The sequence below is a fragment of the Pristiophorus japonicus genome, chromosome 5, assembly GCF_044704955.1.
Source record: "Pristiophorus japonicus isolate sPriJap1 chromosome 5, sPriJap1.hap1, whole genome shotgun sequence".
Lineage (NCBI taxonomy): Eukaryota > Metazoa > Chordata > Chondrichthyes > Pristiophoridae > Pristiophorus > Pristiophorus japonicus.
Genome location: NC_091981.1, coordinates 58,664,973 through 58,681,442, shown reverse-complemented (window position 1 = coordinate 58,681,442; position 16,470 = coordinate 58,664,973). Strand labels below are relative to the sequence as shown.

The window sequence follows — 16,470 nt, the reverse complement described above, 5'->3', positions numbered from 1 at the left end:
GAGCAAGTCTGGAGAAAAACTGTTCCCATTCGCAGAAGGGTCGAGAACCCAAAGACACAGATTTAAGATGATTGGCAAAAGAACCAAAAGCGATGTAAGAAAATCTTTTTTATGCAGCGAGTGTTTGGGATCTGGAATACACTGACTGAAAGGGTGGTGGGGGTAGTCTCAATCCTATCTTTCAAAAGGGAGTTGGATAAGTATTTGAAGGAAATAAATTGTTGGGTTACGGGGAAAGGGCAGGGGAGTAGGACGAGCTGAGAGCCGGCACGGGCTCAACGGGCTGAATGGCCTTCTTCCATTCTGTAACCATTCTTCTAAGGCTAATTCCTGGGAGCCAATTTTAAATCAGCGCAGAAATGGGTGACCCAAATTGGGCAGCAACCCCTGAAGTCATGAAGGAAGTAAGGCCAAGAACAATTTGGGCTTTTCAACCTGGAAAGAAAGCCTGTAAGAGGATTTTGGTGTATAAAATTGTAAATGTTATGGAAAAGGTAAATGTGGAATACTAATTGTGGGAGTAGGAAATGGTTCAAACTAGTACAAAGGAACATTAGTACTAGGAAGTTCTTCATGTCGAGGATAACCAACATTTCCAGATGGTGGGAGTAAAAAAACCTGGATGACTGCAAAGAAAATTAGATATTGCATTGGAGCACTCTATGGTGCTTGCAGATGGATGAAATAATAGGGAACCAATGGTCTTCCTCATCTGAATTTATCTCGTGATTCTTGCTTTAGGGTTGTAAGAACAATTTTAAAAAGTTTGGGAACCCTTCGTGTTGGGGTTCAAGACCAAGTGGGAATGTGGGCTTCTGCAATATACCGCCACCTACAGTTGCGGAAGAACACTCCGTTTTAATAGTCGCCGTTTGGGAGATGAGGCGGGGCGAAGGAGATCAACGGCTTTGCGTGATGACATCGGTGCGCCGGGAGTTTGTCCCGGAGGAGCTGTCGGAACGGGGAGTGAGGAAGGTAGAGAACGAAGGAACACGCACACTGCTAAGTGCTTGCTCGCGGTGTTCTCTTCGATCGACAACAATCAGACGAAGATAACGGTCCGTCCTTCTGGAGCGCATTCGATTTTCAATTAGAACGAGATCGAGAGAAGGAAAGAGAAGCTTCTGTCGGGATTAGGCGGCGCGAGCCCCGTTGAGAGGGCACGTTGTTTGAAAACAAGCTGAGAAAATGAGCAGAAGTTACAGCAAATCCAGCACGCTGAGGTGCTTGGACAGGGTGGCCGTGGAAGTAAAGAGTAAGGTGAGTGAGTAAATAAAAGTCTGCACCCCCTCCCCCACCCCACTCCAGGGTGAGTGATGGGAATGGGTCTTCCTCGGTCGAGGGGCGATGAGCCGAGATCGGGGTTAGAGTGGGAGTCGGGCTTTAAATGGGCGCTACTTGTTGCACGGCCGCGCTGCTTACTGCCTTGCACTCTCCAACCTCCTGCGTCTATTTAAATCTGGAGCGCAACATGTAGGTGCAAATGGCAGATTTTAAACTCGTTCTCTGAGAGGGGTGGGGAGAGTTGTTTCAGAAATAACACATTTTGAAAACTTTTCTCATTTAGTTTTTTTTCTTTATCATTGTAATTATATCTTCCAAGAAACTTCGATGTGAATCAACGATCCATTTATTTTTTTTTCTCTCTCGTAAAAGTTCAGGGCCAACATCTGGAACGTGTTATGTCCCTCCTTGTCTCACTCAATTGCCCCTCTTCCCTTCCTCTCCCCTCCCCCGAAAAGCACTTGGGCACTTCGGAGAGTAAGGTGGTGGAACAGACAAGGCAAGGCCACTTAGCAAAATTGCTTATCGAACTCCTGGAGAGAGTTGTTTCCCCTCTCTCTCACATAGGAAGAAGCTCATCACAGACGTTTTTTGTGATCTGTTTTCCCAGGGTCAACTGCAGAGAGATAAATTGGATGCAGGAGTTTGTGTGTGTGTGTGTATGTGTGTGTGTGTGTTCATTTGATACCAGAGCTGCAGTTCCTGTTTGTAAGTGGATAGTTGCTACAATTCCCAGACCAGTTTTGTTTGATCTGATGTGCCGTCTCTGCCCTTGCCGCAGCTCATCCGCTGCTGAAGCCCTTATCCATGCCTTTGTTACTTCTAGACTTGACTATTCCAACGCCGTCTTCCCACATTCTACCCTACGTAAACTAGTCGTGATCCAAAACTCGGCTGCCCGTGTCCTAACTCGCATCAAGTCCCGCTCGTCCATCACCCCTGTGCTCGCTGACCTACATTGGCTCCTGGTTAAGAAACGCCTCGATTTCAAAGTTCTCATCCTTGTTTTCAAATCTCTTTATGGCCTTGCCCCTCCCCTATCTCTGTAATCTCCTCCAACCCCACAACCCCCTGAGATATCTGCGTACCTCTAATTTTGCCCTCTTGAGCATCCCTGATTATATCGCTCAACCATTGGTGGCTGTGCCTTCTGTTGTCTAGGCCTTGAGAAGCTCTGGAATTCCCTGCCTAAATCTCTGCCCCTCCACCCCTCTCTTCCTTCAAGATGCTCCTTAAAACCTACCTTTTTGACGAAGCTTTTGGTCACATGTCCTAATTTCTCCTTATGCGGTGAGGTGTCAAATTTTTTAATCTTATAATACTCCTGTAAAGCGCCTTGGGACATTTCACTACGTTAAAGGCGTTGCATAAATGCAAGTTGTTGCCATCTTGGGCTGTATTTGTACGGTAAAGTGGTTTTAAAAAAAAAAATCGTACTGGATACAGAATTTTTGCAGCAATTTTCAAGTTGTTTCTTGATCTGAAAGCACTAATCATTTCAGACCTTGAATATATGATGGTGTTTGCATACAGCCAGCTCTGACCATCACTGTTAATTGACCCAAAGAATGGGTTTTTATTTACATCATCTTCACATTTCTACATGTATGAAGTTGTGTTTATTCAGCTTCACATGCCGAGGCCACTTCCTTATTTAGTCCTTCAGTCTCCACAACTGAAGTTTTCTTGGTCATGTTTTCTAACGTTTGTTTTGCAAACCATAAGTAAGGCACCACCAATAATCCATCTCTTAACAGTTCAAACTGCCTTGTGCTCCAGCATGGTTTGTTCCATCTTGTCAGAACTTACACATATTTCACCTCTAATTTGAGTAGCTCCTGCTTAATTCTGGAACATTAGGACCAGAACATCATTCAATTAAAATGAAGTAATTGTTCTCCTGTCAGAGGCCACTAAATATGGCAAGTCCTTGCAAACTACCGCCCCATCTCCAACCTCTGTTTTCTCTCGAGTACTTGAACGTGTTGTCACCCATTTTTCTCAATGCCCTGTTTGAACCCCTCAAATCAGCTCTCTGCCACTGCCACTACACTGAAACAGCCCTTATCAAAGTCACAAATGACATCCATATGACTGACCGTGGTAAACTATCCCCCCTCATCCTTCTCTGCCTGTCTGCAGTCTTTGGCATGGTTGACCGCATCATCTTCCTCTAATGCCTGTTGTCCAGTTGGGTGGGGCTGCCCTTGCCTGGTTCCATTCCTATCCAATTGTAGCCAGAGTATCACGTCCAATGGCTTCTCTACCCACTTCTGCACCATTACCTCTGGAAGCCCCAAGGATCTATTTCTCCACCCTCTTATTTCTCATCTACGTGCTGACCCTTGACGACATCATCCAAAAACATGTCCAGTTCCACATGTTCATCCTACCTCACCACCACTTCTCTTGACCCTTCCATTGCCTCTGATTTGTCATGCCACTTGTCTGACATCCAGTACTGGATGAGCAGAAATTTCCTACAAATAAATATTTGGAAAACCAAAGCAATTGTCTTTGGTCCACTCCATCCATCTCCCTGTCTACTGTCTGAGGCTGAACCAGACTGTTCGCAACCTTGGCCTCCAATGTGAGCTTCAACCCCATATCCGCTCCATCACTGAGACCACCTACTTCCATCTCCCGTAACATTGTCTGCCCCTGCCTCAGCTCATCTGCTGCAGAAACCCTCATCCATACGTTTGTTACCTCTAGACTCGACTATTCCAATGCTGTCCTGGCTGGCCTCCCACCTTGCACCCTCTGTAAACTTGAGCTCTTCCAAAATTCTGCTACCATTATCCTAACTCGCACCAAGTCCTGTTTATCTATCACCCCTGTGCTCACTGACTGCTACATTGGCTCCCAGTCTGGCAATGCCTCAGTTTTAAAATTCTCCTTGCTTTCAAATCCCCCAGTGGTCTTGCCCCACCTCTGTAACCTCCGACAGCCCTATAAACCTCCGAGATCTCTACGTTCCTCCAATTCTGGCTTCTTGCGCATCCCTGGTTTTAATCGCTCCATCAGTGGTGGCTATGCCTTTAGCTGCCTAGGCCCTAATTTTTGGAATTCCCGCCCTAAACCTCTCTGCCTTTCTACCTCTCCTCCTTTAAGACGCTACTTAAAACCTACCTCTTTGACCAAGCTTTTGGTCACCTGTCCTAATATCGCCTTACATGGCTTGGTGTCAAATTTTCTTTGATACCACTCCGGTGAAGTGCCTGGGGACGTTTTTCTACATTAAAAGCACTATATAAATGCAAGTTGTTGTAACTGTGTTAAATCTCCTATCAAAATTGATGAATAGAAGGAAAATACCACCAAATACTAAAATGGCAAAGTTCCTTTTATGCACTGTTGGGTTTTGCATTTTACTTTCCCTCCACAGTCGGCCTGTCCTATCAGTGGAAAGCACAAATTGGTTCAGGACACTTGAGTTATAAAAACATTCAAATAAATGTCAGGAATCATCCTACAGGCTATAAGTTAGCTTGTGGTATTGTGGAATCTGCCCTGTTTAAACTGCAGGGTGGATTCCACCACACCACAGGTGACACCACAAAACAATCTCTGGCTAAGTATGGTCCGTACAGATCAGCAACATGAAAACAACACTGCTCATGTATGTGTTCAGCCTGCCCATGCTCAAAAAGAAGTGGCTGACAGGTGTTGGCCCATGCTGACCCGGTTCCTATTTTAGCCTAACATCTATGGTTGGGAAAATGTTGGAGTCCATTATTAAAGAAGCAGCAGCAGGACATTTGGAAAAGCATCATTCAGTCAGGCAGATTCCTGGTGCATGAAACACAAAAGGTTAGCATACAGGTACAGCAAGTGATCAAAAAGGCCAATGAAATCTTGGCCTTTATTGCAAAGGGGATGGAGTATAAAAGCAGGGAAGTCTTGCTACAGTTATACAGGATATTGGTGAGGCCACACCTGGAATACTGCATATAGTTTTGGTTTCCATATTTAAGAAAGGATATACTTGCTTTGGAGGCAGGTCAGAGAAGGTTCACTAGGTTGATTCTGGAGATGAGGGGGTTGACTTATGAGAATAGGTTTAGAAGGTTGAGAGGTGATCTTATCGAAACGTATAAGATTATGAGGGGGCTTGACAAGGTGGATGCAGAGAGGATGGAGCAATAATTCCGATGTCCCAGGCCCGTACAAAATTTCTACGGACCCGGAAAGGCATCAGAAAAGCTGGTTTTCAGCGCGCAATGCGCAGCGTCGAGGAGGTGCGTGGAGAGGCATGAGTTTCGGGGTCGGCGAGAGGCCTATAAAGGCCCAACGCGGCGGCAGTCGGGAGCAGTGTCGAGGAGGTGCGTGGAGAGGCGTAAGTTCCGGGGTCGGCGAGAGGCCTATAAAGGCCCAACGCGGCGGCAGTCGGGAGCAGCGTCGAGGAGGTGCGTGGAGAGGCGTGCTTGTGCAGCTACAGGGAGAAGGCAAAAAGAAGTAGAAAGGAATCAAAAGGTGATGTCACAGCCAAGGGGGTAAGTGATTGGCTGGTGATTTGGTGAGTAGTTTTTCTTTTTTCTCTTAGATAACAGTGAGTAAACTTTAGCATTGTTGTTGCTTATCAAAGGGTTAAGTCATGGCAGGAGAGCTCGGTCACGTGTTATGCTCCTCCTGTACCATGTGGGAAATCAGGGACGACACCAGTGTTCCTGACGACTACGTGTGCGGGAAGTGTATCTGCCTCCAGCTCCTGACGGACAGCGTTGCGAAGTTGGAGCTGAGGGTGGATTCACTCTGGAGCATCCACGATGCTGGGAATGACGTGAGTAGCACGTGTAGCGAGTTGGTCGTACCGCAGGGAAAGGGTTCACAGCCAGATAGGGAATGGAAGACCAGCAGGAAGAGCAGTGCAATGAAGGTAGTGCAGGGGTCCCCTGTGGTCATCCCCCTGCAAAACAGATACACTGCTTTGGGTACTGTTGCGGGGGATGACTCATCAGGGGAGGGCAGCAGCAGCCAAGTTCATGGCACGTGGCTGGCTCTGTTGCACAGGAAGGCAGGAAAAAGAGTGGGAGAGCGATAGTGATAGGGGATTCAATTGTGAGGGGAATAGATAGGCGTTTCTGCGGCCGCAACCGAGACTCCAGGATGGTATGTTGCCTCCCTGGTGCAAGGGTCAAGGATGTCTCGGAGCGGGTGCAGGACATTCTAAAAAGGGAGGGAGAACAGCCAGTTGTCATGGTGCACATTGGTACCAACGACATAGGTAAAAAACGGTATGAGGTCCTACGAAACGAATTTAAGGAGCTAGGAGCTAAATTAAAAAGTAGGACCTCAAAAGTAGTAATCTCGGGATTGCTACCAGTGCCACGTGCTAGTCAGATTAGGAATCGCAGGATAGCGCAGATGAATACGTGGCTTGAGCAGTGGTGCAGCAGGGAGGGATTCAAATTCCTGGGGCATTGGAACCGGTTCTGGGGGAGGTGGGACCAGTACAAACCGGACGGTCTGCACCTGGGCAGGACCGGAACTAATGTCCTAGGGGGAGTGTTTGCTAGTGCTGTTGGGGAGGAGTTAAACTAATCTGGCAGGGGGATGGGAACCAATGCAGGGAGACAGAGGGAAACAAAAAGGAGGCAAAAGCAAAAGACAGAAAGGAGATGAGGAAAAGTGGAGGGCAGAGAAACCCAAGGCAAAGAACAAAAAGGGAAACTGTACAGCAAAATTGTAAAGGACAAAGGGTGTTAAAAAAACATGCCTGAAGGCTTTGTGTCTTAATGCAAGGAGTATCTGTAATAAGGTGGATGAATTAACTGTGCAAATAGATGTTAACAAATATGATGTGATTGGAATTACAGAGACGTGGCTCCAGGATGATCAGGGCTGGGAACTCAACATCCAGGGGTATTCAACATTCAAGAAGGATAGAATAAAAAGAAAAGGAGGTGGGGTAGCATTGCTGGTTAAGGAGGAGATTAATGCAATAGTTAGGAAGGACATTAGCTTGGATGATGTGGAAATCTATATGGGTAGAGCTGCAGAACACCAAAGGGCAAAAAACGTTAGTGGGAGTTGTGTACAGACCTCCAAACAGTAGTAGTGATGTTGGGGAGGGCATCAAACAGGAAATTAGGGGTGCATGCAATAAAGGTGCAGCAGTTATAATGGGTGACTTTAATATGCACATAGATTGGGCTAACCAAACTGGAAGCAATACGGTGGAGGAGGATTTGCTGGAGTGCAGAAGGGATGGTTTTCTAGACCAATATGTCGAGGAACCAACTAGGAGGGAGGCCATCTTAGACTGGGTGTTGTGTAATGAGAGAGGATTAATTAGCAATCTCGTTGTGCGAGGCCCCTTGGGGAAGAGTGACCATAATATGGTGGAATTCTGCATTAGGATGGAGAATGAAACAGTTAATTCAGAGACCATGGTCCAGAACTTAAAGAAGGGTAACTTTGAAGGTATGAGGCGTGAATTGGCTAGGATAGATTGGCGATTGATACTTAAGGGGTTGACTGTGGATGGGCAATGGCAGACATTTAGAGACCACATGGATGAACTACAACAATTGTACATTCCTGTCTGGCGTAAAAATAAAAAAGGGAAGGTGGCTCAACCGTGGCTATCAAGGGAAATCAGGGATGGTATTAAAGCTAAGGAAGTGGCATACAAATTGGCCAGAAATAGCAGCGAACCCGGGGACTGGGAGAAATTTAGCACTCAGCAGAGGAGGACAAAGGGTTTGATTAGGGCAGGGAAAATGGAGTACGAGAAGAAGCTTGCAGGGAACATTAAGACGGATTGCAAAAGTTTCTACAGATATGTAAAGAGAAAAAGGTTAGTAAAGACAAACGTTGGTCCCCTGCAGTCAGAATCAGGGGAAGTCATAACGGGGAACAAAGAAATGGCAGACAATTGAACAAGTACTTTGATTCGGTATTCACTAAGGAGGACACAAACAACCTTCCGGATATAAAAGAGGTCAGAGGGTCTAGTAAGGAGGAGGAACTGAGGGAAATCCTTATTAGTCGGGAAATTGTGTTGGGAAAATTGATGGGATTGAAGGCCGATAAATCCCCAGGGCCTGATGTACTGCATCCTAGAGTACTTAAGGAAGTGGCCTTGGAAATAGCGGATGCATTGACAGTCATTTTCCAACATTCCATTGACTCTGGATCAGTTCCTATCGAGTGGAGGGTAGCCAATGAAACCCCACTTTTTTAAAAAAAGGAGGGAGAAAACAGGGAATTATAGACCGGTCAGCCTGACATCGGTGGTGGGTAAAGTGATGGAATCAATTATTAAGGATGTCATAGCAGCGCATTTGGAAAGAGGTGACATGATAGGTCCAAGTCAGCATGGATTTGTGAAAGGGAAATCATGCTTGACAAATCTTCTGGAATTTTTTGAGGATGTTTCCAGTAGAGTGGACAAGGGAGAACTAGTTGATGTGGTATATTTGGACTTTCAGAAGGCTTTCGACAAAGTCCCACACAAGAGATTAATGTGCAAAGTTAAAGCACATGGGATTGGGGGTAGTGTGCTGACATGGATTGAGAACTGGTTGTCAGACAGGAAGCAAAGAGTAGGAGTAAAGGGGGCCTTTTCAGAATGGCAGGCAGTGACTAGTGGGGTACCGCAAGGTTCTGTGCTGGGGCCCCAGCTGTTTACACTGTATATTAATGATTTAGACAAGGGGATTAAATGTAGTATCTCCAAATTTGCGGATGACACTAAGTTGGGTGGCAGTGTGAGCTGCGAGGAGGATGCTATGAGGCTGCAGAGCGACTTGGTTAGGTGAGTGGGCAAATGCATGGCAGATGAAGTATAATGTGGATAAATGTGAGGTTATCCACTTTGGTGGTAAAAACAGAGAGACAGACTATTATCTGAATGGTGACAGATTAAGAAAAGGGGAGGTGCAACGAGACCTGGGTGTCATGGTACATCAGTCATTGAAGGTTGGCATGCAGGTACAGCAGGCGGTTAAGAAAGCAAATGGCATGTTGGCCTTCATAGCGAGGGGATTTGAGTACAGGGGCAGGGAGGTGTTGCTGCAGTTGTACAGGGCCTTGGTGAGGCCACACCTGGAGTATTGTGTACAGTTTTGGTCTCCTAACCTGAGGAAGGACATTCTTGCTATTGAGGGAGTGCAGCGAAGGTTCACCAGACTGATTCCTGGGATGTAGGGACTGACCTATCAAGAAAGACTGGATCAACTGGGCTTGTATTCACTGGAGTTCAGAAGAATGAGAGGGGACCTCATAGAAACGTTTAAAATTCTGATGGGTTTAGACAGGTTAGATGCAGGAAGAATGTTCCCAATGTTGGGGAAGTCCAGAACCAGGGGACACAGTCTAAGAATAAGGGGTAAGCCATTTAGGACCGAGATGAGGAGAAACTTCTTCACCCAGAGAGTGGTGAACCTATGGAATTCTCTACCTCAGAAAGTTGTTGAGGCCAATTCACTAAATATATTCAAAAAGGAGTTCGATGAAGTCCTTACTACTAGGGGGATCAAGGGGTATGGCGAGAAAGCAGGAATGGGGTCCTGAAGTTGCATGTTCAGCCATGAACTCATTGAATGGCGGTGCAGGCTAGAAGGGCCGAATGGCCTACTCCTGCACCTATTTTCTATGTTTCTATGTTTCTATCAGTGAAGCTGGAGCTTGACCGATCGTAGCCAGATCGGGTGCGAGGACAGTTGTATGTGCAAGTTTGGGCTATTTACCCATATCTTGCACGGCAAATGTCCTCAAAACTCTTGCGCCTGTAAATGCAGGCACGTAGCCTACTTTTACATGTGTAAGAGTTTAAAAACCTAGAAAAAACATGATTAAAATTTAAAAAACATATTTATGTTAAAACCTTGCCCACTCAGATAATATTATTTTAAACCCTAACCCTAACTTTTATTAAAAATTGGCAATTTTTTCATGTTTTTTTTTTAGTAGTTTGAGTTTTTTTTTAAATGTTTTATGTATTTTGGGGGATTTTTCTCATTCATTGCAATAGGAGTTTCGTAACTTACAAAACTCCTATTAGTGAATGAGAAAATACTTACCTGTGATTGGGTGTCCAGGCACACGTGACTCCTGCGCACATCCCTACGAGCACGTGCTGCGCGTCGCAGGGAGAGGAAGCCTGTGGATCAGGAGTTCAAGCGGGCGCAGCAGCTTCAAGTAAGTGCGCATTTTATTTCTAATCTTTATTGATTTGCCCATCGGAACTTCTGCCCCGATGTTTCCACTGATAGGGGAGACTAGAACTAGGGGGCATGATCTTTGAATAATGGGCCGCCCATTTAAAACTGAGATGAGGAGGAATTTCTTCTGAGGGTTGTAAATCTGTGGAATTCGCTGCCTCAGAGAACTGTGGAAGCTGGGTCATTGAATAAATTTAAGACAGAGAGACAGTTTCTTAACCGATAAGGGAATAAAGGGTTATGGGGAGCGGGCAGGGAAGCTGACCTGAGTCCATGATCGGATCAGCCATGATCGTATTAAATGGCGGAGCAGGCTCGATGGGCCGTATGCCCTACTCCTGCTCCTATTTCTTATGTTCACATGTTGGTGCAGGAAAACGAGTGCCACTTGAAGTAAATCTCTGCACTTTGGGGTGATTGCGCTTATTTTGCATAAGATCACCATTAATTCTGTGTCAGCTATCACTATGGTATATTTATAGATATTATCTGGTGCTATATGGAAATATAGCATGCTAATGAGTTTGGATGAAGGTTCTTACCCAATATGTTAAATGATTGACGCAGTATATTTTCTGTTTTTTACTCTACGCTTCACATTTCCATACATTAAGCCTGGTGTTTGGTACAGTCATGAAGTATATAACATTGCAGTAGTACTGTATTCAGAACTAGTCACTTGGGATTGAATGTTGGTTTCAGTTCTGGAAGGTTGTCTGATTTTTTTTTTCTTAATGGAGTTAAGTACTCTTATTGACTATGATTCACTGTTTGAAAGGCTGTATATTACAGAGGTTATAAATAGTTAAAAGATTATCTGGTTTTTATATTTCTTTTTCAAAGTCATTTTTATTGCCTCGTTTCCTGCTAGGCTGCTTCATAACATCACCACGGAATGTCATTTTCGTGTTTGGAGTGGATTTGTTGGAAGCACTGGGGGCCATAAGTTAGAACTAGCCTGAGAACCAAGCAGCTTTCTAGTGGATGGCGGGGTGGGTGGTTGGGGGCGTGGCAGAGAGTTGTGGCTCCAGATCAGATTAGCCTTCTGGCTAGTCTAAAGTGATGGCACTTCTTGCTTTCAGTAGAAGTGCAGTAAGAAGGGTGACCTGACATGGTAGTCTCCATCTCGTCAGGTGGTTCTCCACACATAAGAAAAGGAGTAGGCCATTCAGTCTCTCGAGCATGTTCAGCCATTCATATTTCAGTACCAATAAGTAATTGGCATTTGGAATCAATGTGTGTTGCTTATTGAAAAATACAAGTTCCCTTCTTTCTCTTCTCCCCCCGCCCCCTTTAAATTTTTAAAATTTTAATAATGAGCTGCTCTTCCAATGTTTTCAAGTTGCTCCTTTTTGAGAGATGTTAGGCAAATGGTGACTTTACATCAGCATGGTCATCATTGTATATCATGTGTTTTAAGCTTTAAATTAATCTTGAGCCATGAAGAAGACTCCTTTGTTGGCACAGTTCCTGACACTTTGGACAGGACAGAACAGTAACTGAGGAAAGAAAAGCTTCAATTACTGGTAAGGGTGGTACTAGCTACTCATCTCAGACTGCTAGCTGCAGTATGCATTTGGAGCTTATAGTATGCTGTTTTATTACTGTCTTGCTGCAATTGGGACTGTCGCATTCAGGAGAGAATTCTGCAGTTGCTTGTTTGTACCCAAAGTTCTTCTCCCACCCAATTAATTTTGAGTCTATGCATAGAAGCACCCTTATTTTTGGTACATTTTAATCGGCTCTTGATAAGTTTGTATAAAAGTGTTCAGGAGGTCTAGTGAAGTCCCTGAGCACTTTGTGGACTTGGTTTGACGCCAGGGGCTGCAATCATGTTCCATGCAGTATCAAACCCAAATGGAATGAGACTACTTCCTCCAGGAAGGTCTACAATCATGCTCTCCAGAGTTGGGATGGAACTCAATTTCAGAATTATACAGCAATATTTTGTTGTTGTAAAATAGAAATCAGTTTGCAGCAGTACTAAGATTGCAGTGTAAACTTAATTTTGAATGAAACCTACACTGATTAGATTTAGACTCTCCAATTATAATTTGTGAACCTTCCTGAAACATTATTTTAAATTATACAAATCTACTTAGTGAATAATCCTCAAAATTTATGTTATTTTAACTTGTGTTATCGTTGTCCCAGGGAATGAACACCTGAGCCACTTACACCACAGATGATAGATTCATCTGGAGTAATCCTTCCCCTACACCCCCTCTTTTGCTGGATACTGAATTGACTTGCACAACCTACTTTTGCATCAGGATAGAACTAATGTCTGATGTGAATATCCTGCTGTCTTTTGGGCTACAATGAGTTTACCTATTAATGTTGAATGACCAAGAGATGAGTGTACATCACTGTGAATATACATTGCTTGGATTGTGCTGCTTTCTAACGTTAGTGCACATTTTTGTTAATTTTGTAACCGCATTTGAAGACATTGATTTGGGAGGAACTCCTTTCATTTGCTTTAGAGATGTGAAGTGTTGAAAAAGTAGTCTTCTGTAGGGGAGGAAGTGAAGAGTGATGTGGAAATGCGTCTTCAAGTGGTATTAATAAAGTTCTTATAAATTATTTCTCTAAAAATGTAATTATAGGTGTCATTAAAAACAGAATGTTCTGATTAAGTACATTTTGAGATTAGGAAACCATGCTCTCAGCTGGTTGAGGATCAGGATAATTTACAAACTTTGAGACGGTCTCAAGTTCTGTAATTAGCCAGTAGTGTCTTTTTTTTCTTAAACTCAACTGGTTCCAACATTTTTCTAAACTTGCATCTTTTTCATTAAAAATGGGCATATCAATAATAGCTGTAGAGTTTGATGCTGAGATACTTAACTTGAAGTGTTTATGGGCCAGGAATAAAAATGATTTTTGAAACTATACATATCTGAGATGTAGGCATTATCCTGTTTATGTTCAGTAACTATACTGATATTTCTATTTTGCTGTAATAAATATTCAAAAATGTTTAACATTAATTTACCTTGACAAGATTATATAATGTGAGAATGCATGGAGTAATGTCTTAGTGTGTACATACTTCAGTATATCAAACTTGCATCTTTCAATCAATTTTGACTTACAGCTAACCTGTGCAAAGTGTTTACCCAGTAAAGAAGCACAGACTTGGGTCACCCTCTTGACTTGCTAATGGTTTAGTGGGTTTTCAAAATGAGGCATACAAACCGGGAAGGTTCCAGATTTAACCCCTTTTATGAGTTAGATAATATTGGCAGGAGTGACAATTTGTCTTAATGGCTCTGAAGGAGAATATTGATCAGGGTTCCAGTTCTTGGTTGATATCCACCAAACTTTCTTCACAGGCAAGTAATATCAGGATTGACCTCAGCTGACTTCCTCTGACCAGCCTCACAATTGAAGAAAAGCCACTTATGTGAGGTATTGGCAGACAACTACCATTCTAGAATTGCACCCCACCCAACATTCGATGGCCTGGATTTTGCGGCCAGCGGCAAAGAACTTTATTAATACCACTTGAAGACTCTAATTTCCACACCTCATTCATTAGCCTTACAGTTACCCACAGACTTTTCGTGGACTTTTCAGCAGCAATTTAAGGTTACTAGAGATTCTTTTCAGCGTTTAACTGCGCCTGTGTGGATGCTGGCATTTGCTGTCCCATTTACTCCATAATAACGATAAGTGCTGTTAGCCTCATCGGTATTCCTACAGCAAAATTTGGGCCAATATCTTCAGTTAAAGGAAAGGGGAGAAAATTATGCAGATGAGGAAAGTTTGAATCTTGTGAGCAGGAGTAGCTGGGTTTAAGCTAGTGGAAAGGCCTATATGTTTAAATGTTATTTGTTACAGGAGTCTTGCTATGGTATAATCCCTATTTACTGAATAGAGGAAAATATGCTGTCACTGCAGAGAATAGGCAGAGAGGGGAAATTCCTCATTATCAAGTACTTATCTATTTGAGTTTGTTTTTGGAATGGTGATATGCAGTACAAATATCTATGCATGCAGCATGCTGTGTTGCTGAAGCTAGGAACATAGGAGACCTTCATGGTTGAGGTGCGCATGATGTGCTGGAAAGGATTGCATTTCATGTTTAGAGAGCTCTATTGAAAACTCAGAAGTATCCCAATCCAGTTTAAGACTACTGGATTATCCAAGATTGTGTTGAAGATGGTGAGAAAAATGCTTTTTTTCATATCCTCGCATAATGTCTTAAACTGAAGATATTGTGGGAAATGTCTTGATGACCAGATATCGTCAACTGGTAGGTCCCAGTCAACCTCATTGTAGTCCTAAAAACTGATTTACAAACTTATTCAGACCATAACTGTATTGTATCTTTGAGGCATGGGTATTATTGGACAGAACTGCCGGCTCCTTAAGCGTCATTACTGAAATAATCCCAAACGTAAAAGTCCAAATTGATATTAAAAATTATGATTAAAGTTCAGTTGATCCTTTATATTGGAACAAGTACTCTACTCCGAGCTGCTTCACGGCAGGCGAGCTCCAGGAGGGCAGAGAAAAAGCTTCAAGGACACGCTCCAATTTTCCTTGAAAAATATAATATCCCCACCAACTCTTGGGAATCCCTGGCCCAAGACCGCTCAAAGTGGAGGAGAAGCATCTGAGAAGGCGTCCCGCCGAACACTTAGAGTCTTTTCGCCGGCAGCACGTGGAAACCAAGTACAACAGCAGAAGGGGCGTATGACAAATCAAGCGACCCACCCACCCGTCCCGCTAACCACCATCTGCCCCATCTGTGACAGAGGCTGTAGATCCCTCAACAGTCTCATCAGTAACCTTGGAACTCATCCTCGATTCTGGGGGACTGCCTGAGAAGAGAAGAAACTCTTAGAACCAACCTAGTTGCTTGTTCTGAAAATTTATAAAGAGAACTGAATCAACAAAAGTGGCTCAGTTTGCTTTAATAAACAATGAAATTAGATAATTGAAACAAAAAACTCTTAATTTATTCTGAATTTTATGAATTTGTAGCTCCCAATAGCAAACCAGCTTCACACCCTAATTTGTGGTGCCAAACTAAAATGGTTCTTGCAGTGCTTTTCTCTTCCTTAGTGAACCCGCCCTGCTTGCACGACTGTGTCTATCTACTGCTGTTTGTTTACCTATTCTGAAAAGCTGCCGAGTCTTGTTTCTTGGAGTGAGAGAGCTCTTACAAAACTAGTTCTGGTTTTTAAATTTGGAAATAAAAACTGCTTGTCCCAGCCCGTTTTTTGCCAGTCACGAACAGGTGATCTCTCTAGTTATCAGTTCAAGTTCATGCAACTCTTTTTTTTAACCATTTAAAATAATTGAGATGTATTTCAGAACTGATTGATGCGACTTTTGTTTGTCTTGTATTACTCCTGTAAAGCACCTTGGGGCGTTTTACTATGTTAAAGCTGCTGTATAAATGCAAATTGTTATGTTAGGAGTTGATTAGTGTTGCCTTGCTGAATGAGGATTGCACATGTTTTTAGTCAATTGCAAAGTTGGCTAATGGTTGGGCTATTTATGGATCTTTCAGATAAAGTATTTGGTATCCACCATTTTTATTGTGTAATTGCAGTTAAATGTTTTGATAGCATCTTTTTATGAAACCAGTTTCAACAACTGCCTCTTCAGCTTTAAGTGCTGCTATCTTCCTTCTTGGGCAGTCCTTCGGAGTTGAGGATGACTTGCTTCCACACTAAAAATGAGTTCTCAGGTGACTGAAGAGTCCAATGTGGGACCTACCGTCTCTGTCACAGGTGGTTGGAGGAGCGGGAGATTGGGGTGCCTGGATTGCCGCGTACTCCTTCCGCTGTCGATGCTTGGCTTCAGGTCAGGCAGTATCAGTTGGCGAGAGGCGGGAGCAGCGTCGGAGCGGCCTATAAAGGGTCAGCGGGTGTTCCACAGGCAGCGGCAGTTGGCGAGAGGCGGGAGCAGCATCGGAGCGGCCTATAAAGGCCCAGCGGGTGTTCCACAGGCAGCTGCAGTTGGCGAGAGGCGGGAGCAGCATCGGAGCGGCCTATAA

General features: G+C 43.9%; 1 protein-coding gene across 1 annotated transcript in view; it reads left to right on the top strand.

Moving 5' to 3' along the window:
• Window positions 1-936: 936 nt before the first annotated feature.
• Window positions 937-16,470, top strand: part of pard6ga (par-6 family cell polarity regulator gamma a) — a 92,420-nt gene continuing 76,886 nt past the window's right edge. Inside the window, exon 1 of the mRNA XM_070879867.1 lies at window positions 937-1,260. Coding sequence (XP_070735968.1) covers window positions 1,189-1,260 — 72 coding nt within the window. The 5' untranslated portion in view covers window positions 937-1,188. The remainder of the gene's footprint in view (window positions 1,261-16,470) is intronic.